Here is a 22,483-nt window from a genome sequence, read left to right as displayed (position 1 = left end):
AAACACAAAAATCACACTGTGACAAAACCGCTATTATCTATCACAGCGATTTTAACGGAGCTATCACAGTTCGAAGCTGTGATGGCGAAACGCTGTCACCTCTATCTCTTACTGCAGCGAATATTATATTTCTTTCTCCTTTTCATTTTCATTCTACACCTGCTCTTCTTTCTCTTTCTTTTCTTTTTTTCGTCGATTATTATTTCTTACCTCATATTCTGCCGTTTTTTCTACTTTTATTCTCTTCTTTCTTCCTTTCCTTTCCTTCTCCAAACATTCCTTATCACTTTCCTTTTCCTCTTTTTATTTCCTCTCTCTCTTCCTTCTCTTATTTTTTCTCATTCCCCTCCTCCTCTTCCTTTGTCTTCTTTTCTTATTAACTTGCTTGCAAACGATCAAATTTTCTTTAAATTCAACTTTTCACAAGGCTTTTAAAGACTCGTTATTATTTTACTAGTTTTATTGTTAAATCATTTGCAATATTTCAAAAATATTTGATTGTCTTGAAAGTAAATAAGAAAATGTTCTAATCGACCAAAAACTTAAAAATTTTCTGAAGGACTTGATCACCGATATTCAAAAATATTATGGTGCCATTAACCACAAAAGTATGGCTTCCCAGAGAAAAGTTGTTTGCGAGTTAATTCAATTATATAAATTAAATCCATGCCTATATGCGGTGGTTTCTATGGAATACCATAACAAAATGAAAAACAATGCGTGTGAGATAACTACAAGGCAGAAATCTCGAGTGAAGTACCAATACGTGTATTTTTTTAGTTAAGATTCTGACCTATAACGTAGGTAAATAAAAACCGTAAATATTTTGTTTTATAATGCTGTTCAAAGGGTTTTCCTCTTATGAATGCACCAACGCCCTGAAGATGTGGTGCAATAACTCTGTAGTTCGCGCAATTCAGGGCAGAAATTTCAGCACAAATCCCCTGTCGTTTTCCTCACTGCAGCGAGATAGAAACACTTAGACATGTGCTGGGATCATGTCCTAAAGGCGAACTCTTGGTTAACTCTAGACACCACAGATACATTCGTTAGTATTATGCACTTTATCATCCTCAAGATGGGAAATGTACGAAGAGTTGCATTGTGAGTCTTCAGATGGGTCTTTGAGGAGAACTGATATCATTTCGATAAACAAGCGTGAAAAAATGAAAGCCCTCGTCATTGATCCAATAATTCGTTTTGAGAAGAATTTAAATCAAGCAACAGAAGCTTACTAGGAGAATTATATTTTATAATATTGTAATATTTTGTAGGTAGGCGTATATAAGTTGCATTGAACTTGAAGCATATTTTTTAAAATCTTGTCAAATCATTAGAAAAATGAAATAGTCATTAACAAACCTTTTTCAGTATTGAACAATATTAGGCAAGTTTTCTTGTAAACTATTGAATAGGAACAAAAATTTTATCGTGCACAAGCAGGTTAACACATCTTCTCTACTTCCCTTCTCGTTTTAATTCATCTTCCTCCTCACTTTATTTTCCTTTCCTTCCATACGTAATACTTTTCGCTCTTTCAAACTGTCAGTCTATGTTGGAAGATACTTTCTTGTTTATAGTGTAAAATTAGTATGAAAATCGTCCCTTATTTAAAATATTAATTTTGGATATTAATGAATAGATGAATATTTCTCTACATCATATTTTATGGAATGAGTTATTAATAAATCTACATAGGCTATAGAATTCAAAACACTGCTTAGTTAATAGATCAGAGTTTTAATAAATAATCTTTTCTTCACATTTTTACGTCAAATTATTTTGATTCACTTTACTTGGTCATTTAAAAGATAGTATTCAGCTCAAATAAGCAGACCGTGAACAATATATAGAATTTAAATGTCGAGCTAAATAATAATTCTATAGTGTCGAAGCTAATTTGAATCGAGAGAAAACATTTATTAGCTCTGTCTACACTGGACTACTTTCATCATCGGCTTCCCCTGTTATGCTGCCGGTATCTAATATTCATCTCGAGTGTACACAAGTTTATAAGCGGAACATCAATTCAAATTGTCATTATTTTACGCAGAAGCGGAACAACTGGGCCATTCTGACTTGGAGTACTGACTATTATATCCTGTGTGCTCAGGGACATCTAGAGCATATAGGCCCTACTGTATAAAAAATTTACAACTTATTATGCTAAGTTTTTGTCAACAAACGTCATTCAGTATTCCTTTATGTTATTCTTAATGCCCTCTTTAAATAATACTGCGACACTACTTATCTGCAAACAGTAACTCTAAATAGAATATGATTAAGTTTAATTCATTAGTATGATTTCCTTTGTTCATGGTTGAATTGTTGTTGATTTCCAGTGACTGGATGTTATTGACCTAAAAATTAATTATCTTGCTTTATAATGTAGGTCTGATGGATTTATATTTCTTTGCTTTTCTGAAACAAAGTTTTCTGTTCATAATATTGTATTCATGCATCTTAATACTAATGCAATTGAAGAAATAGTTGCAATGACAATTTTAAATATTTTAAAAATAAAGGAAACGAAAATAGATGTGTGTCTCATTAAAATGATATGTTACATACCTTAAGTTTTGGCGGTACAAGGTCTTAGATAAATAATCATTTAATAAGTTTACTCTGAGTTTTATCGCCATAATTTTAATATTATATAATTCTTAGTTCATTAAATGAAGGACTTTAACAGAACTTCATACAATCGGATCACAATATTGTTTTAATGGTATATGCTATACTTACTCGTATAATGTCTACAGTGATTCAAGCCTGAATTTGTACGCAAAATATGCAAGAACATGCATTATAATACAGATAAATGTGGCACACATTATGTCAGTGAATTGTGCTTATGATGTCAGAAAAATCATTGAAACTTTTTCTAAAACTTAACTTGGTAAAACTGTAAAGTATCTTAAGGGGTTAGGTACAGCTTTCAGCAGTAAAATTTTGGAAATATTCAACATTTTTTCATACCATTACTGTATCTTGTTCAATAATGAAAATTAGTATATATAAAACACTGTCCTTCTGCTATATGAAAAAAATATTTTTACGATTTAAAAAAAGTTATTTACATTTTTTTTAATTCAGTTCACTGTGCAGTGATGAAGCGTTTCCCACATAATTAAAAATCTATTCAACATCCTATGATGAAATTTTTTGTGTGTATTTATGCATGCCATATCTACAATATGATGCAAGATCACTTCTCTACCTTTGATAGATTGTCTGATAAAAAATAAATTCATTTAAAAATGGTCAAATATCAGTATTTTCTTCTAATATAAAATAAAAAAATATATATATTATTTATTAAGGAATGTAGTTAAAGAGCATGATATTGTAAACATGATTTTCAGCAATAAAATAAAAAGGAGAACATGAAAAAGTTAACAAGTTTATGAGTTATGAAGGAAAAGCTTTATCACTGCACAGTGAACTGCCACCATTTTGAATTTTGAAAAAAAAAATATATATATATAATTAATTTTTTTAAATCGTAAAAATATTTTTTTAATATAGCAGAAGGACAGCGTTTTACACATACCAATTTTCATTATCGGACAAGATACAGTAATGGAGGAAAAAAACTGTCGAATGTTTCCAAAAATTTACTGCTGTAAGCTGCACCTAACCCCTTAATGAAGGATATTCTTTATGTAGTATAAATGTACTTTCTTGAATACAAACATCCCTGGTACAGAAATACTAAAATAAAAAGAGCGGTACAAGAAAATGTATGAACCGTAAGTAATGTCATTAATTTCAGGGGATTATTTCAGATATTTCAAACGAAAAAATAGTTTAATAAAATTTTGCTCGTTTTTGCTTTCTTTTCGAGATAAAATGTTTTTATATGAAATATTCCCAATAATCTGTCAATTTAAGAGAGCGGTGTATTTTCAGGATGAAAAGTCACATTTGTTCAGATCAAATTTCTGCACATTTACAGGCCAAAATTAAAATCCTATCAATCATTTATTAATATAATACACTGCTCTCTTAAATTGACTGAGCATATTGCGAATTAAATCAATGGCTTTACCCCAACACGCAATGAAATGTTTCATACAAAGCAATTTTATCTCGAAAAGGAAGAAAAAACGAGCAACAGTTTATTAAACTTTCCGGTCTGAAATATCTGAAAGAATAACCCTCTAAAATTAATGACAATACTTACGGTTCAGCCTGCATATAGAGATCTAAATAAAATTTTGACATCAGCAAATTTGATATCTATGTCCTGAAATACAATAAAATTTTAAACAAACATGGCATAGGCCTATGATATAATTAAATAATACTTTTGTATTAATTTTGAATTTATCCTCATAATTTTTTAATTTTCATTAATTATATTTTATTTAAATTTTTTTACTGAGAAAAACATGAAGAGTCCACTTTTGCTATTTTTTTTATTTTCTTGTTCTCCAACATCATCATCATCATCATCTATTCTAGATCTGACTTATTGAGACTCCTAGAACTATGCACGCTATCTCTCAATTGATCTTTCTGGTCTTCTTTGTATCTAATCTACTATTGTAATATTATTATTCTTGGTAGTCTGGCGTCTGGCATTCGTATTATATGTTCATACCAATAATTAATTATTATGTTTTTACTATTCTATAATTTCAGAAATGATCTTGATTTTTCTTACGATTTAATTATAAGCAGCATTGCAAGAACAGCCATTGTTCTATAAAATTTCATATGTGCATCCTTTCTCTCTTGTCCGTACCAAAGGTTTACTTCATTTCTACAGCTTGATTCAGGGATTTTGGCCCCTGCAAAAAGTCTGTAGATACTGTAGACTAAGAGCAAGTTACTCATCACTACTGGCGGGCTGGGTCACATAGGTCAGGCTGCACAGTCATAACACCTAACCCTTCCTTCTTATCATGTCGCGGTACACTCCATCTTAAAACACAATATTCTTCCACACGTCCCGTTACTAACTACGTCTGTTGACTAAACATTGTCATGACCAGAGCAGTGGTCATGACTTATATTTTCTTGACATGAATGTACCTCAGCTTCGAGCATTGATATTATTTTCATTCTTCCTCTTTCCTCTTCCCCTCCTATGCACATTTGTGATTAAATTTCTTTCTTATGACGCAACACACAGCCCGCTCACTAGCCAAACAACAAAGGACAGGCGCCATTAACGCTGAATCGAGCTGTATGTACAAAAATCTTGATTCTACTGTATGAGTAAAAATTTAGTCTAGCGACGTCAAGGAAAGAAGGTTAGCATGGAGTAATCAGGAAGACTGGAGAAATGGAACATAAATCTACTTTCGCACTTACATGAACACACTGGCAATATTCTAGATTCCAAACAATAAGATATATGTAATTGAACTTCAAAATGAAGTGAATCATAATTACCATAATTAATAATATTATTTTGGTTCAAATCCCACCATTGAAACTGGAGGTGTTTTTGATCTTTCCGTCGACTTCCTGGTGATCTATTATTTGTCTATCAGGATGAAATTGAAATGTTAAATTTTGCAGTTGGCCGCTGTTGTTGATTATAATTTTATAATCGTTCGACGACCAGAGCATCGAGTTTCGAACGCAGAGATTTCAGTTCAAATCTGTGATCTTAAATATCAATTTTTGTGGACAAAGTTCAGATATCGTCGGTATGGGAACATTTTCATTTCCACTACCACGGTTCAGTTTATTCACAGGTCGTAATCTCCCTTATCACCGATGCAGTAGAAATGGTCCACCGCTGTGATGTAATGGTTAGCACGTCTGACCGTGAAACTAGCAGTTCCGAATTCAAATCCTGATTGGGACAATTTGAGGTTTTTCCCTGGGTTTGCCCCAACCCATGAAGAGCAAATGCTGGGTAACTTCCGGCGCTGGACCCTGGACTCATTTTGTTGGCATGGTCACCTTCATCTCATTCGGGGACAGCATGTTTGCGGCAGGACTGCTAATCAGAAGGATTAGGAAATCACAGCCAGTTTGCGTTGGTTTTGGGGGACCCGATTGCGGTATATCGAAAAACATCTTTTAAGCCTGATAAACTGAAAGGGTGTCCAATAAGTAACAGCAACACCGATATCATAATGTTCGCTTAAAGCAAAAACTAACACAAACTATCGATAAAGAAAAAGAATGTTGATATTTCTGAACTAAGTTTATAAATTAAAGGTGGTACCACTGATATCGTAAAGTTAAAAAAAAATAACATTTAAACTATTGATAAAAAAAAGGATTGTTACTATTTCTGAACTAAGCTTATAAATTAAAGTTGGCACCACTGATATCGTATCTGTTTCAGTACCTACATATACTCACAACCGTTTTATACAGCAACATGAACGTAAAAATTGACAGTCATTGAAACCAAAAAAAGAAATACGTGTTTAATTATGGAAAATTATAAATTTGGCAAAGTTGTAGATTTTTATGAACTTCAAACGATGTGGCATTAGCTATTGGCAGATATTAATAAAACTGCTTGAGAGTGAGTGAGATGTATCGGACAACTCAGTGAGTGGTAAAGGGTCGAGTGAGTGATTAGTCTGAATTTCATATTAATAAATATTTTCCCCTTCTGGACATATCTCATTCGTGACTCCGAGTTGTTACTCGCATTTTATCGCCTAGACATAGCTGTGCAAGTTATCAATGTTTAGACTAGAGCTCCTTGCAGAGGGAAGTCTTCGTCACATTCGATTTGTAAATATACTTTTGTTTCGATCATAGAGGAGGAAAGGTTGCATTTTCAAACTTCATTTGTTAATATTTTGAAACAACACCACATATTATTCACTAAATCAGTTACCGAAAATGAGAAATAGGAAGTTTTTTCCTCTTCAAAAAAAAAAAAAAAAAAAAAATCTTATGAATGTGTAACAATATAATGTGATGGTATCTTACCTATATGTGTACGCTGTATATTATTAGTATTTCATGTCTAATGACTCGTCTGAGTGATACAACCTGTTCGGTAATTCTACTCTATCTTCCTTCACTTCGTCCTACTAATGAAACTTCATAATCTTCAAATAGGTGTTTAGTTACAACGTGCGATATAAGGCAGCACAATATGATGAAAGACACTTTCCATTGTAACTCTTATTTTGCTACGGAGAATTGGAAATTGTTGCTTCACTTGGCCGAAACACCTCTATAATCGCACGTTCTTTCGTTACCGGTATATATTTATTGTAGGCTCTTTGCTGTGGAGTGATGGTAAAGTAATAAGCCAAGGAGCAATTCTGTGGCTCCGAGGCAAAATGTGTTAGGCCTCTGTCATTTCTTTCACTTTTCAAGAGCGAGCATGTACAGATATAATTTGAACAATCTTATAAAATCGTAGGAATCGTGTTTCATAACAATGGATTGGACAAAAAAATAATAGAGATATACATGTTGTCACAATAAAGATACCAGCAGGATGCACACATTATCGCAAAATCTCTTTTTCAATAAAAATTTAAATATGTTTTGCCTTGGAACCACAGAATTCCATAGCCCATATCACCTAGAAGAAGTGCATTGGCATTATTGCCAATCATTACTCTAGAAACATCCGAATTTCTCCATATAGGCCTAATATAGAAATAATTATCCACGCTTGTGAATTCTTCCTTGACATTGCAGGTAGCTCGTACATTAAGGCTCGCAACACCTTTTTGTTTTGATAAAATACTCATCGGCATGTTGATTTTTTTAAATAAAAATATTGGTATAATTCACAGCTTCAATGGCGTCAGGAAATGAATACTTCCTTTTTGCATTCTGTAACTCTTGGACAGTTGTTGGAAATTGAACGCAATTGAATGCTTTTAATTTCAAAGAATCTGCAACTTCCCAGCAGTTAGAATTTGTTTTATAAAAGAAAGCTATAAGGATAATGACTAGGGTACATAGAAGGACATCATGTAAAAAGATATTCCAAAATTTAGAAATCTTTACTGTACATTGTGAGTAGGTCTACACTCTTTCACTGAGTTCACACCTGTGGAGTAATGGCTAGCGCGTCTGGCCGCGAAACCAGGTGGCCCGGGTTCGAATCTCGGTCGGGGTAAGTTACCTGGTTGAGGTTTTTTCCGAGGTTTTCCCTCAACCCAAATTTGAGCAAAAGCTGGGTAACATTCGATGCTGGACCCCGGACTCATTTCATTGGCATTATCACATCTCATCTCATTCAGACGCTAAATAACCTGAGATCTTGATACAGCGTCGTAAAATAACCTACTCCAGGGTAACTTACGTTAGTCGGCAGACTCGCTAGCTGCTGATCAGGAACTGCACTCGGGCTTGGGTTAGATTTTTCCTTGGACTGATTACCTGGTTGAGTTTTTTTTTTCCGAGGTTTCCCCAAACGTAAGGCAAATGCCAAATAATCTATAGCGAATCCTCGGCCTCACTTCATCTCACCAAAAAATTGTTTAACACAAGATCTATGGAATACATGAAATGAAAAGTGACATGGTACCATGGGAAATATCCATATCCTCTTGAACGCCCATTTGAAAACCTGGATCGCCCACAAATAGTAAGAAAATGCTCATTTTCATTTCATTATCGAGAGCTCTTCCTCTTCTGCCATTTAAATCTTGCAAGAAATTCCGCGCTAGTCACTGTACGTTCTCCTTCTTAAATTTGTACAAATCTTTGTAACTATGCTTACAAGCTTGTCTACGATGTTTATACCTTTTCTTCTGCGTTATACAACAATAATATACCTCGTCATTACGATTTTTTAACTTCACTCAACCGCTTTGAGTCACCTATTCAGTTAACTCAGAAAGTTGATAGTATAAACTCAATTATATGAGTGAGTAGTAACGTTTATTAATATAGAATAGTGACTTGTCTCTCGTCTGTTGCGTCATCGAGAGTTGTAACTCAAGGATCAAAGGTCAGTGCCAGACTGATTGAGAGATAAGTATGTTTATTAATACACATGCGAGTTAGAACTCGGAATTGTCGAGTGATAAGTAACAACTCAAAATTATTAATATCTCCCATTGTCACTGAAGTATAGCCATATTTTTAACCGTGGACAGTCCTAAGTCTGTGAAAATTGGGAAGGAAAATGTGGCTGTGTTATAACAAGAATTTACACATCCCTAAGTCAGTCCCCTGTTGTTGCTGAGTCTTGCCGCAAACATGCCCTTGAAACTAGCAGAACAATGCTGCAAACGGGTTACCTTTTTTGACGCAAAAATATTACGTTTCTAGAAAATTACCGCAAACGTCTCATTCAGACGCTAGATAACTATAGTAGTTGATTAAGCATCGTAAAGTAAAAAAACTTAAAAAAAAACAAGTAGGTGCATCGTATCATCTTTCTCAAAAGAAAAAAAAATGTGTGGACACTATGCGGTAAACATTTAATAATTACAATAATCGATATAATTCTTTGAGTTACCAACACCGACACCTGACTATTAGGAATTCGTATAAGACAAAACAAGATAGGTCAAGGTTATATACAAAAGAAATAATGAGTAAAATGCTCCTGGATGGCTCTTGTGCATCATGCTATCCTACAATACTAATGTTGTTAATTACATATTATTGGCAAGGGTATTTCTTCAGCATTTTATTCCAGTGTGCGTTCCTAATGATTGCGTTCTTTTTCAGACGCTGAGAACCACCGCATTAATATGCTGTGCTGGATTCTGGTGGTGGCGGTGCCTTCTCTTGTGACGTCGGCTTCTCTCAGTGAATTCCTGCTGCCTGATGCTGCCGAGAGAGACATCTCGCCGGCCGAAGACCCCCCACCCGCGATGCTCAAACACCACAAGTTTACAGCCAGCATCGAGCGCTTGCATAAGCGAGAGTCCCAGGACATGTACGACGATGAAGATCCTTCCTACCAGGAGGAATTCCTCAACAGATTGCAGGCTTTCACTGCCAAAAGAAACGGCTTGAAAGAGTACGCCTTCACAATTGAGCCGAAGACAATATTACGAAGAGATACAGAGGAACGGGATCTCGAAAAACCTGGCCAGAGGTCTCGTCAACACAAAGCGTACAGGTTCCCAGTATCTGACGGAGTGGGAGAGATCTCCGAGGTGGAACTCCACCGTCGTGAGAGACGGGGAGCGTCATCACCGGCGGTGGATGCCGTGGACGAGAACCCGGCGCAGTGGAGACGGTTTGACACCGCCAAACCCCAGTTCGTGACGTCACGGACACAACCAGCTTCGGCAGGAGCTCGGTCATACTACCCGCAACACGCAGCAGACGAGAACGATATGCATAATATGCGGTACAATGAGATTCCACTGCAGCCAAGGGAGCCTGCTCGAGCATATCCCCGGCCGCCACCGTCTCCACCTGTCGATTACCGAAGAGAGGGCGAACCACCTAGAAGGATAATATATTACGCCAATCTCCCAGAAGTGCCACGCAACAGAGACAATGCCGATTATAGGCGATATGACGACCGCTATGATTACGGGAGGTCTTACAACAAGTATCCTCGAGAGAGTCGTTATGAGGACACCCCTATTAGACCGCCTCCTGGCAGGGATGACAGGTACCGCTATCGCCAGCCTGCAAACAGCGGCAGCTACTCTATCATCGACGCCGAAAGAGCGCCTTCGCCGCAAGGTGCTTGGCCCCCGCCTCCGTCCCAACCTTACGCATACCGTGATCCCGACACGTTAAGCAGATACAATCGCATCCCCGCACCTTACCAACCACAAACAGGGGGTAGATACGCTTATGGCCAAAGCCGTGGTGCCCCCCCACCTCCACCAGACAGACCCAACGCGGCGCTGCATCCGTCACGCTACAACCCGTACGGCCGCAGCGGAAGTCTGCCCCGCAATCAGCTGACCGTCACGCCCGCTAGTCCCGCCTTAGGAGACGAGCCTTACAGGGACTACAACCCCAGGCAGCCCGCTCCCTGGTCCCTGCAGATAGGTACAAAGCTCACAGTCAAGGACGATGGTCGTCAAATGCCTTCTCCAGGTGGACGAAGATTCTACGTCCAGAGCCAGCAACAGTACCCCTCGAGGTACCTCAGATCTGAGGATGACCCCGACACTCGGCAGATGTAGCATAGGGACGTTAGAGATGTGAACTAGTAAGACAATGCTAAATTTATGTCATTCATTCCAACCATTTTGTGTTACGTTTACATGTTTCTAAATAGGTTTGCAAAATTGTAATGCATCTTTGAAGTAAAATGAAAAATCGTTAAATTTAAACATGAATTGTATGGTTATCAGATGATGTTAAAGAGTTAACTACTACAAATATGCCTATTTATTATTCAAATAAAATCTTATTGTTATAAATACCGCAAGGAACTGTTAGATAGAAATTAGCCTATAAAATATGAACAACATTCTGCAGAATCAATCGACAGAAGTAGAAAAACTAAGCAAACAATGTAACTGTATTGTTTTACACACATTTTATATTTTGTACTCATTATTTTCAGAATTAGATAGGTTTTATAATTAAGCTTAATATAACTCCATGAAGAATTAATTTATAGTTTATTATTTTATTAGGATTGAAATTTAAAAGCATTCTTCTCTATTGCAGTGTTTTGCATGTTCCTTTCTGCAGAGTGATGTCCAAACAAACTGTGAAACCTGTATGGGGAATAGAGGAGCGTTAAAATTGTGTAATATGCCCTTTTTGATAATATATCGTAATCGTTTTAACCATTTCTTTAAGATTTGTTGCAATACTTTCGGAATATATAAATATCGCACAGCTTTATTGAAATGGAAACATGACACAGTGCTTTGTGTATCACGTGCTACTAAAATTGTTTGCTTCCACTGATAGCTTTCGCAGAAGTTCTAATGTGGTTAACAACAGTGGTGCATATTTACTTGTAAATTATTCAGAAGAATTTACATACTCTAAAGTATATAAAAATACTTCAGAATTTTTGTGTACAGTTCTCAATTCTGGTAAAATATAAGTGACATATTGAAAATTATATTTCAGTATTAATGCAAAATTAATTATTTGTAGACAAAAGAATTAATTAACTTTAAATATTTATATTTGAATAACACAATAAAGTACAAACTATTAGCATAAATATTTAAATAATTTAACTATTCATTATGTTATGTTTATACATATTATATAGTCAGTGGCAAAATACTGAATAGCTGTAAGGCTCAATAAAGGTACACAAAATAAATCTGAAATATCCCTAAATAAACTATAAATCTCTTCATAGTCAGTTACAAACTGCCAGTTTGTTATTGGCACTGGATACAAAAAATCTCAAATTTATTTTAATTTTTATATCAAGAGAAATGAGGAAAGGTACACCATACAACCAATACAGGATATTAACTTCTTCTTTCTTCTCCTCTAAGTAAATGGCTTGTATTCAGTTAATTAGAGACAAAGTTCTTTTCTATTGCTATTTTGTATTAAGTTGCAGTTATTGTTATATAATTTTCGATCTGTCCAATTTCAACAAACGCTTGCTTTGTCATTCGATGATGAGTTAAAATATTTCAAGGAATTCAATCGTCAAGGCTAACAACTAACAACAAATATTTCATTGATTATCTGACGCATTCATAAAAATGTTGTCATATCTTAATTTTTTTTTAATTGAAGCAGTTATTAGAAGAAGGGTTCAAATCGATATTTTTTTAAATTTTACAGTATGGACAAAACTCTAAATATGTAATTATCAAATACAGATATGAAAGTAAATTGTCTAAGATTAAATATATAACATTTCCATGAAAATCTAATGTCATTTTCACATTTCTAACAGTGTTTTAAATTGGAGTAATCACATTTTGAAAAATTAGAATTGGGACCGTCTTCTGCAATCATAATTTTCTTGAAATGTGAAATCTTTACAAAAATCTATATTTTGAATACAAATAAAATCCTAACATGTCAGACTAGAAGAGTGTTAGGGGCCTACATATGAGACATCATGTTACAAAAACTGAAATACAAAACAATAAATTATAGTTACATGTAAAAGAAAATGAATTTCTGTTTTAGTTACATGAACTTCAATAACATTATTTTAAACATATAACTTACAAAACATGTTCAAGTTTTCACTGCATTGGCATTCCATATTAGTGAAGGTCTTGTATTTCGTCATCCTCACTTCGAGTATCATTTGTCTTCACAAGATATCAGCTTCTTGTAAAAGTTCAGAGCCTGCAGAAACTTTTTGTTTTCACCCAGTACCAGAGAGCACTTGAGGCCAGTGTTGCCATCAATGACTTGAGATCTTTTCAGTTCAAAATTGTGAAATCTGATGTCAATCATGTGCCTCTTGGAGCCTCTCTGTACACAAAGACACTACCTATCAAGGCAGCAAAGCCAAAAGCTGTCATGAAGCGCTCAAAATATGTCACAAAGAATCCCAGTTGGAGGAATAAAGATCCAGCTATAAACTGTTGGGCCCTTCTTCTACAAACATTCACACGAGAGTTACAACAAAGTTCCAAGTGGAATAATAGGGCCCTTCTTCTACCAACCATACAATACAATGTGTGATTTCTCTGTAAATTATAGAAATGACTGGGACCAGAAGAAGTGCAAGGAAATTAAAAAAAAAAGTTAATTTTGAAAAAATAATTAGTTGGGCACTTCTACGAGTAGTAACCGCTTCAATTGTCACCGAACTTCGATATTAAAATATTTCATGTTGTCAGTATCTCATTTGTGGAATTTTTCTCATATTATGAATATATCGCTATACGCATCAGACAAGGAAAACTCAGTACGCAGAAACCAGCTGGCGTGACTGTCTCGCGCAGAAGACGTATGCTCCCGTTCCCAGCATGCTCTCACGCCTACTGCAGGGGTGTAAGAGTGGTATAGCATGCCCGTCGCGAGGAGTCCGCGCTGAGTTTTGCTTGTAGGATACCTATAGTAAAATATAGACCTACATTGAAAGTAGATTAATTCTTATTGAAGTATGTTTTAAAACTTCACTAAATTTTTATTCGATAAATAAGAATGTTTCTAGTTAATATATTACATAATGACCTCAAAACTGAGTATAATTTGATTAAATGTGACAATAACCTTGATATAATTGTTAGTAATTCATAATTTGGTGTTGTGATTCAGATTAAATAAGCTTCGTTTTTTGATTAACCTATACTATTAATACTAAGAGATACCGGTATTGTTGAAAAATTCCGAAGAATGTACTTCTCAAGACTAGAAATTGCATTTTCATTTGGTATTATAATAGTAAAGTTAATTCTACTTTACATGCACATTAAATGTATTGAACATAATATGGTTTGTGTGTGTAGAAATAATGACCTGCAAATTATTTATGAGTTCATTACTACTGTTTACAGAAGTTAATGTATACTTTTATGTTTGTGTTGAGAGTAGGTGTAGGTTTATATATAATATAAATATGGGTAAGCATACTATGTTTCAGTATCGCTGAATTTAAAATAGGTGTTAGGAAATCTGTGACATTCAATCATGATGCTGTTCCACCATGCTGCATTACATCTGCATTTACTCAACAAAGATACACACGCATTTCTTAACACTTATTTCTTGTATGCATTGGCGATATTGTATACAAGATTGATTGTTTATTTGAATATTTTATTTTGACATAAATGAATGCAATTGAGCATGATGTGTAATGTTTTATTTTTAAATAAATTATCTTTTATGATTTTTAAAATACAGCAAGACTTTTATAACTATAATTACTATTAAATGTACAACTCATACATTTACTTAAAAAGGAAGTATGATTAACATTATTTACAAGTTAATATTGATGCCCTGAAAGTAGAGTACAAAAACTTCAAATACTAATCAGCTCATATTTAAGGGAATATGAACTCATTTACAATTTTCATCATTGAATGTTATCCTGTTCAGTTTTTTGATACTAGTTACTCAATGTTAATAGTTTATTTCGTTTCAAAGAATTTATGACATACACAAAGCAGGAATCTGGCTAGTTCTTGAGAGAAAGTTTCGCGAGAAGTTAGATCCTCGAATTCTTGCTGAATACATTCTAGCTGAAAGTAAGAAGAAATAGCACGTTATTAAAATATCTATTAAATAGCTGAGAATAAATTTACATAATCTTTCTTTTGAAATTTCAATGTGAAACCAATGTTAGATATTCATTTTTACTCTCTCGATATGCTAAATAATTATCATGATGGAGTCAAGACGTATTTCGAGTCTCCAAGGTAATAAACACTTCCAACATCCTAGCAAATAATTGGTCTCTATTATAATGTTTTCTCTTAAACTATTGAATGAATTATGTTCATAAAATACAAACTAAGTCATAATTCATGTCGAAATATGCATCTTAAATATGACACTTGTTACTCAAAAATCACCTTCGGAATATTTAAAGATCTCATGCTAAAAGTAAATAAACTGATCCTCCTCTCTAAATTAAATCGACAATTTTTTTTTTTCGTGAAATTGTTTACAAAAGAAAGTGATACGTAGTGATTTTCAAACTTTTTTATATGGCGACACCCTAGCCAACTCTAGAATTTTAGTGCGTCACCTTATCCCTCAAATAAAAGTATTCCACACATTAAAAGGCTACTTGTACACCCTTCATAAAATGAATAAAATTAACACACACATTTCCAGTATTGAGAACATATTATATGAGGCGAAAGAAACATTTACATAGAGTTCTAAGATGAGGAAAATAATCACACTTATTTTCACCCTTGATTTTAGTTTTTCAATGGCTCACATGTGCTTGGCGAATCTTACAAATCTATTTTATGTTTGGACGAATATGGGATAAATTCACTCGCATTTCTTCATCCAGCATTTTTAAACTGCCACGTTTAACTATTTAGATATTGGTCATCACAGAAAATCCTGCTTCGCAATAATATGTGGTAGAAAACTGCAACAAGAGTCCATTTAGCAAGATGCGGAAAATCTTCAAGTGAAATCCAGAATCTGTTCAAATCATTTCTTTGGTGTTTCAACTTTCCTATCATTTTTAATCTCTGCCAATTCTTCTTCTGCTAAGGAAAATCCACTAACTTCAGATGACAAAAAGGGATTTCTTATCCAATCTTAACCTTTTCTGTTCAAATCTGGGAAGTAACTTTCGAGTTTATCTGTAAGTAATGCCAGATAGTTGTAAATTGAATCTTTTATTTCGTTCTTCGAATCACAGTGAGATGTATTTGGGAACATTTCGTAGCTACCCTCTTTCACTTTCCGACACCAAATTGCTAACTTGTTTCGTAAGGCAGATATTTTGTCTGTTGCAGTTAAGATATTCTCATCCTTACCTTGCAGACTAAAATTATACTTGTATACTACAACTATACGCACATATATGCATCTGTCAAAGATACGTATCTACAAGGCAGCTACGTAAGTAAGGGGTGACCAGCGATTTTCTTACTTCATTTCAGTTATCATGGGTTAATAAATCAAAATAATGAAATATACCAAACAGTTCGCGACACCCAATAAACCTTCAGGCGACACCCCAAGGTGTCGCGATACCCAGAATGGAAAGCTTTGCTCTAAAAGTATTTTGTTCATAATGATAACAGTTACGTTAAAATCATTTTAAAAAGTCGTAATTATATTGGGCATAAGTTATACGGCTAGAAAACAACATAAATTACAGCAGGAGGATAATGTTTTAGGCAGTAACTTCCATTGCCCTCGTTGGAAAGTATGTACTATAAAATGTCTCGATTAAGAACTGTTCAATATTTCGATTATTAAAAACTACTGTACTTCTATATAAGTAGAAAACAATCGAACTCATCCAGGTATAAGGTCAGAATAGAAAGAAAACAGACTGAAAACTATTGAATGAATTGTTTGATATCACTGGTCAACAATGATTTTTTTATATGTATAATTTTTGCTGTTTCTTATGTAATGTCATCTGCTGATTTAAAAAAAAATGAAGTTAGAATTTTTCTACCATCCGCCATTTTTTGTAATTTTAGAAAAATGGTTTATTTTTATTGCAATATACAGTTCTTAACGTGCTAATGGAAAGAAAATATTTCAAATATTTCATTTTGTTGCTTTAACAATTGACCTATAACTTCAGATTACTGTTGCCTGTAAAGTCAGAATTCATAAAAATGATTTTAATTCTTCATAAGACTGCGAGAGTTAGTATTAATTCTCAGTTGAGTTGGATAACAAGTTTCATAACCCGTATTTTCTTTGTCCTAATTTATTTTTATAACTAGCCGTACCCGTGCGCTCCGCTGCACCCGTTAGAAATAAATATAAAGTAATTACATAATTAAAATATGACATTTGATCCAGGGAACATTCGTGTTTGATAGAAGGATAAATCGTTTATTATGTTACTTAAATTGTATTAAAAAAATTAAAATGCGATCATTTTGATCCAGAGACCATTCATTTGGTCATACAAATTATTTTAGGAAATACAGGAAACGAATGCCTATCAAGTTTTCTATGCATAAGAAGCTATTTTAATCTTACCTGTCCTCGATTCACTCAGAAGTTACTGTAATAACATTATAGCATTATGTCCATCTAGAGAAACTACACTTTCCAATGGTGAAATAATAATTAATTATACAAATCGGTTAATTTAGTTTCCGATATTACTTCATACAAACACAGAAACATTCTCTGTATGCTAATTTTAATAGCTTTCGATTGTTGTTGTCCAAGGCCCCTTATAGACGAAGTCGTTTTTTATGTCATTACACGGCCTTAGATGGCAATTATTTTAATTTTAAAACTCATTTATCTCATTAAATATCAGTCCTATCAAAATTTTATAAATAATAAAACTTATCGGAAATGATTTTTAAAGAAACGTTTGTTATGTAACATTTTTAAAAAAAATCAATATTAAGCGAGATATTTCGATTTATTTAATTCAAGCCCCCTTATAACCCCCCTTTTAAATAATGTATTTTGAATGCCATATAGCCTAAAATCTAAGTTACAACGAACTTAATTTATATCCAATTTTCATCGAAATCTGTTCAGCCATTATTGCGTGAAAAGGTAACAGACAGACAGACAGACAGACAGACAGACAGACAGACAGACAGACATACATACAAACAAAAATTTCAAAAAAGCGATTTTCGGTTTTAGGGTGGTTAATTATATATGTTAGGACCAATTATTTTTGGAAAATCGAAAATTACCAGAAAATTTTCGGCTACAGATTTATTATTAGTATAGATTGTGGTAAAAATATCTTATAAAGTGAAACATACCTCGAAATACTGTGTAAATCACAAACAATTTTTGTTAAGTTTGTGGTTAATTAACTTTGAAAGCACACAGGTGAATTTTACTACACTAGTTAAAAGAGCTTACTAGTGTTCTTTTGATTGCAAAATAGATGAGGACAGGAACTAGGCCCCAGAAATCTGTTGTGTTCCATTGAATTCTATTAGCCTAACTGGTTGGCTACAAGGGTCCCGTCATATGACTCTTCCAGTTCCAATGATATGCCGGAAACCTAACGATCGTTCAGTAGACTGTTACTTTCTAGGAACCACAGATCAGAAAATTACAGGAAACTTGTAAGCGAGCTGATTCAGAACTATGTACCATGTATGTCTCAAAATAACTTCTTGAATTCTCCGTTTGATGTAGAATAACTCTTCTCGGGTTCTCAGCCAGGTGAGTTGGAGATTAGCTTCCAAGCTTTCGACGCCTAGCTCTGCCATCTTCTTCAGGGAATGATAAAGAAGATGGCAGAGCTAGCCGTCGAAAGCTTGGAAGCTAATTTCCAACTCACCTGGCTGAGAACCCGAGAAGAGTTATTCTAGAGCAAAAATATTCTGTCAGACTATTGCTGGACACTCAAAAGAGATGTTTCTCAAGCGAAGTATAGCCTAAAATCTATTTCACACACATTTTAGGTAAATAAATATGATTTTAGGTAAAATGTTACAAGAAAATTCAAATGTTACAAAAGTCTCGAGTACATATCATATAATTACTCAAAAACCCTGAACGATAGAACATTTTTGAAAATAGATCTGAAATCAGCACGAAAAATGTTATAAGAATCACCCATTCTTTATCTTTTAACAAAAAATATGTGTAATATTGTTGACCAGTGTATTTAAATTCTTTTATGGAACAATTAATTATTAGTCCAATTTATTCGGTAAATCACGCAACTATTAAACATGGCACTGTCGGAAAATACGAGCATGCTCATCAAGTTTATGCTGCTAAGCAATATTTCTCATTGGCAAAAAGGATCATCCTTGTTGTGCTAACTTAACATGAATGCAATTTTTTGTAAGATTTCTCACAGTTTCATTAAATACCACGGCTTGTCATAAATGGTTATCAAAACACGAAAATATTTCAAATGACTACAACGATTATGTAATTTACCGGCCGAAAACTATCATTCCTGCTCTATTCATAACAATTAATGCCAACGTAACAGTTTAGGAGATGTCTGGGCTTGCTATTCGACTGATCCATTTTCTACCCTTTTGCAATGACTGTTCCAATCCGACAAGTGGTCTGGGTGGCATTCGTGGTGAATCCGGTGTTGATAGGACTACCATCCTTTCTCAGTCCTGACAGAGTCAGGTCCCATCCCAAGACAAGTTCCTGATAAATCCTAGGACATAAAATCCTAAATCTATTAAATCCTATATCAGCATCGGAGAAACGTACTATCCCAAGACTTCGCTCCAGTCAATAGTTGACTACTGCAGGTGATAGATGAAATACAGACGTGGATGGAGAATGTTGGCCAATTGAAAGAGGGAAGCAAGACTAACTAGAGGAAAACACTATGAAATCTTTGCTTTATCTACCTCAAGTTCCATCACGACCAGATCAGATATAGAACCTGGGCTTCTTGAATGGGAAACCAGTGCATCACTGCTAAGCCATAAGCGAGACAGAAGATATTTTACAAAGTAACGTAAGTACCACAAGCTGTTTTAAATGTTTATGAAAACGTAATTACTATCTCACATCTTACCGATGATCATCTTTCTTCGTTTGCCATAAAAGATCATTCCTGCTATATTTACGAGGGAGAGTCAAAAAGTAATCTTAATAATAATAGTTTTATTAATTGAAAATGTACAATAAGATTACAAAAACTTAATCACTTTTTCAACATAGTATAACAGGAATACTTGCATTGAACGTAGTGGAGACTAAGTTGAAAAGTGATGAACTATTTGTAATCTTATTGTACATATTATTAAGTTTACTTTTTTACTCTCCCTCGTACAACAATGTATATGAACGTAACCGTTAAGGAAATTAAGTATCTCAAAGTGAAGTAAGCACCATATGTTGACTTAAATACTTACTAAAATACGAAATTCTCTCAAATTATAGCGACCATCCTCTTTCCTTACCAGTTAAAAGGGATCGTAGCCTACTTGCTGTAGGCCACTTAACAGTTTATATAAACGTAACCTTTTAGAAGATGTGTCAGAAAGTTAAGTACACACCGAAAGTAGGCGAAAATGTTTATCAAAATACGAGTACGAAATTCTTTCAAGTCATACTCACTATCATCTTTTCTTATCAGTTAAAAAGGATCGTACCTTTTATACTTGACAATTCATTTGAGCGTAACATTTTAAGAGATGTGTTAAAAAGTTAAGTACATCCCGCAAGTAGGCGAGAATGTTTATCAAAATACGAAATTCTTTCAAATCATACCGACCATCATCTTTTCTTACCAATTAAAAGGATCGTACCTGCTATACTTAACAGTTTAAATCAGTCATGTCAACTGATGGCCATAGGTGCAAGCGCTCGCTTTAGAGCTCAGAAGAGCCTAAGTGCTTTACAACGGAAAGGAAAGAGACAGACGAAATAGGTAATACCTATATGTCACCTGGTCGAGCTATATACAGGAATGGCCAGCACTGATTCAATGTATAATGGGAAGAGAACTTACTGTGTTAAAACTGTACCCATGTTAATTTTTAGATTTGTCTGAGAAGTATAAGTGCATTATGAGAATGTAAGTTTTAATTGTAATCCTCATTTTTCACAAGTTTGCTTTTTTATCCAAAATTAATATTTTCTCAACTTTTTTACAGAAAAGTGACGTGCAGTCCACACAAGCAGGGCTTGGGCAGCACTGATTGATTATAAGAATCACGATATCTCCGTAAATCCATGATTAAACTTTCTGTTTATTTAATCATAAAGTCCTGAAACGTTTCTAAATACGTTTTGTTAATTATTGTAAGTCGCGTGATGGGGCATATACAATACACATACTGCGTTCCCGAGCTGGCACCAGCAGTGCTGAATGTAGGTTAGCATGGAAGTTGCCATGACAACCCACGTCATCATAACTTCTAACCAATGAGGGACGCGTCACGAGACTGTAGTAGATGCATACGCCCCAAGCAGCCGGTAGCCTGCCTGGGCTGGCTGTGTGCGCGAAGTCGACTGAGTGTAAAACATGGTGGAAACATAGTAAAGGTGTGGGACTGCGCATGCTGTTGCGATAGCGGCCGAGGCGTGTGACGTCATCTTTACTGCAGGCAGCGATCGCAGCTCATTGCGTTGAGTACATTTTCTTTAATAAACCTAACTAGACATTAATTACAATACATAATTTGAACTGATTGTTGCCAATTTTATTCATATCCTTTTCATTGTGCGCTTAAATTCATGTACTCTTTAAAAGAGTTATGAATAAAATTTAAAAAACATATAAAAAATTAACAGTAATAGCTTAAAAGTCGCTCCCTCAAATCTGCCGTCCTAGGCAGCTGCTTAGTCTGCCGAGGCCTAAATACGCCCCTGATTGCATGTAGGCTACTGTACCTATTAACTTTCTTTCACTTCAGCGCAACAGGAGCATCCAGCACTAATGTAACAATGGAAAATCGCGGAGCCACTGAGCCTACTGTCACAGAGGAATGCCAAATACTAATACAAAGAATTCAAGAATTAGAAGAGAAGAATTACTCTCTAGAAACGAGGATTAAGGAATTGACAGCTGCCAACAGGAAACATGAAGACAAAAGAAAATTACATGAGGATGTAATTTCATTGAAAAACATTAGACAAACAGAAGTTAAATCTAAAGTGGTTGAAATTTTGAAACCATTTTTCACTATTGGGCAAATTGATGCTCTTCTGAATAAAAAGCGTAGGGTGAAATGGTCTGTAGAAGATTACGGTACTGCAATAACACTTCGAAACCTAAGTCCAAAAACATACCGATACTTAAGAACAAAATTAAATTACCCGTTACCTGATTTGTCAACTCAGAGAAAATGGGCAGTAAAACAATTATCGCTTGAGGAAGGGGTACTTCATGATGTCTTAAAATTAATGAAGGCGAGAGCTACAAATATGTCGGAGTTAGATCGTGTAACAGTATTAGCATTTGATGAAATGTATTTAAATGAGGAGGTTTCTTTTGACTGTAGGGAAGAACAAATAATTGGACCTCATAAGGCAGTGTAGGTTGTTTTTGCACGTGGTTTGTTTGCAAGGTGGAAGCAGT

At 34.6% G+C, this 22,483-nt stretch overlaps 1 protein-coding gene across 1 annotated transcript in view; it reads left to right on the top strand.

Annotated features, from left to right (window-relative positions):
- The window catches only part of LOC138709176 (uncharacterized), a 104,158-nt gene extending 90,359 nt beyond the window's left edge, over positions 1 to 13,799 (top strand). Inside the window, exon 2 of the mRNA XM_069839740.1 lies at positions 9,634 to 13,799. Within this exon, the coding sequence (XP_069695841.1) occupies positions 9,657 to 11,060 (1,404 nt within the window). The 5' untranslated portion in view covers positions 9,634 to 9,656 and the 3' untranslated portion in view covers positions 11,061 to 13,799. The remainder of the gene's footprint in view (positions 1 to 9,633) is intronic.
- The last annotated feature ends 8,684 nt before the right edge of the window (positions 13,800 to 22,483 follow it).

The sequence above is a fragment of the Periplaneta americana genome, chromosome 11 (assembly GCF_040183065.1).
Source record: "Periplaneta americana isolate PAMFEO1 chromosome 11, P.americana_PAMFEO1_priV1, whole genome shotgun sequence".
NCBI classification, from domain to species: Eukaryota; Metazoa; Arthropoda; class Insecta; order Blattodea; family Blattidae; genus Periplaneta; species Periplaneta americana.
Note: the sequence above shows the minus strand (reverse complement) of the source record. Positions and strands in the feature narration are given on the sequence as shown.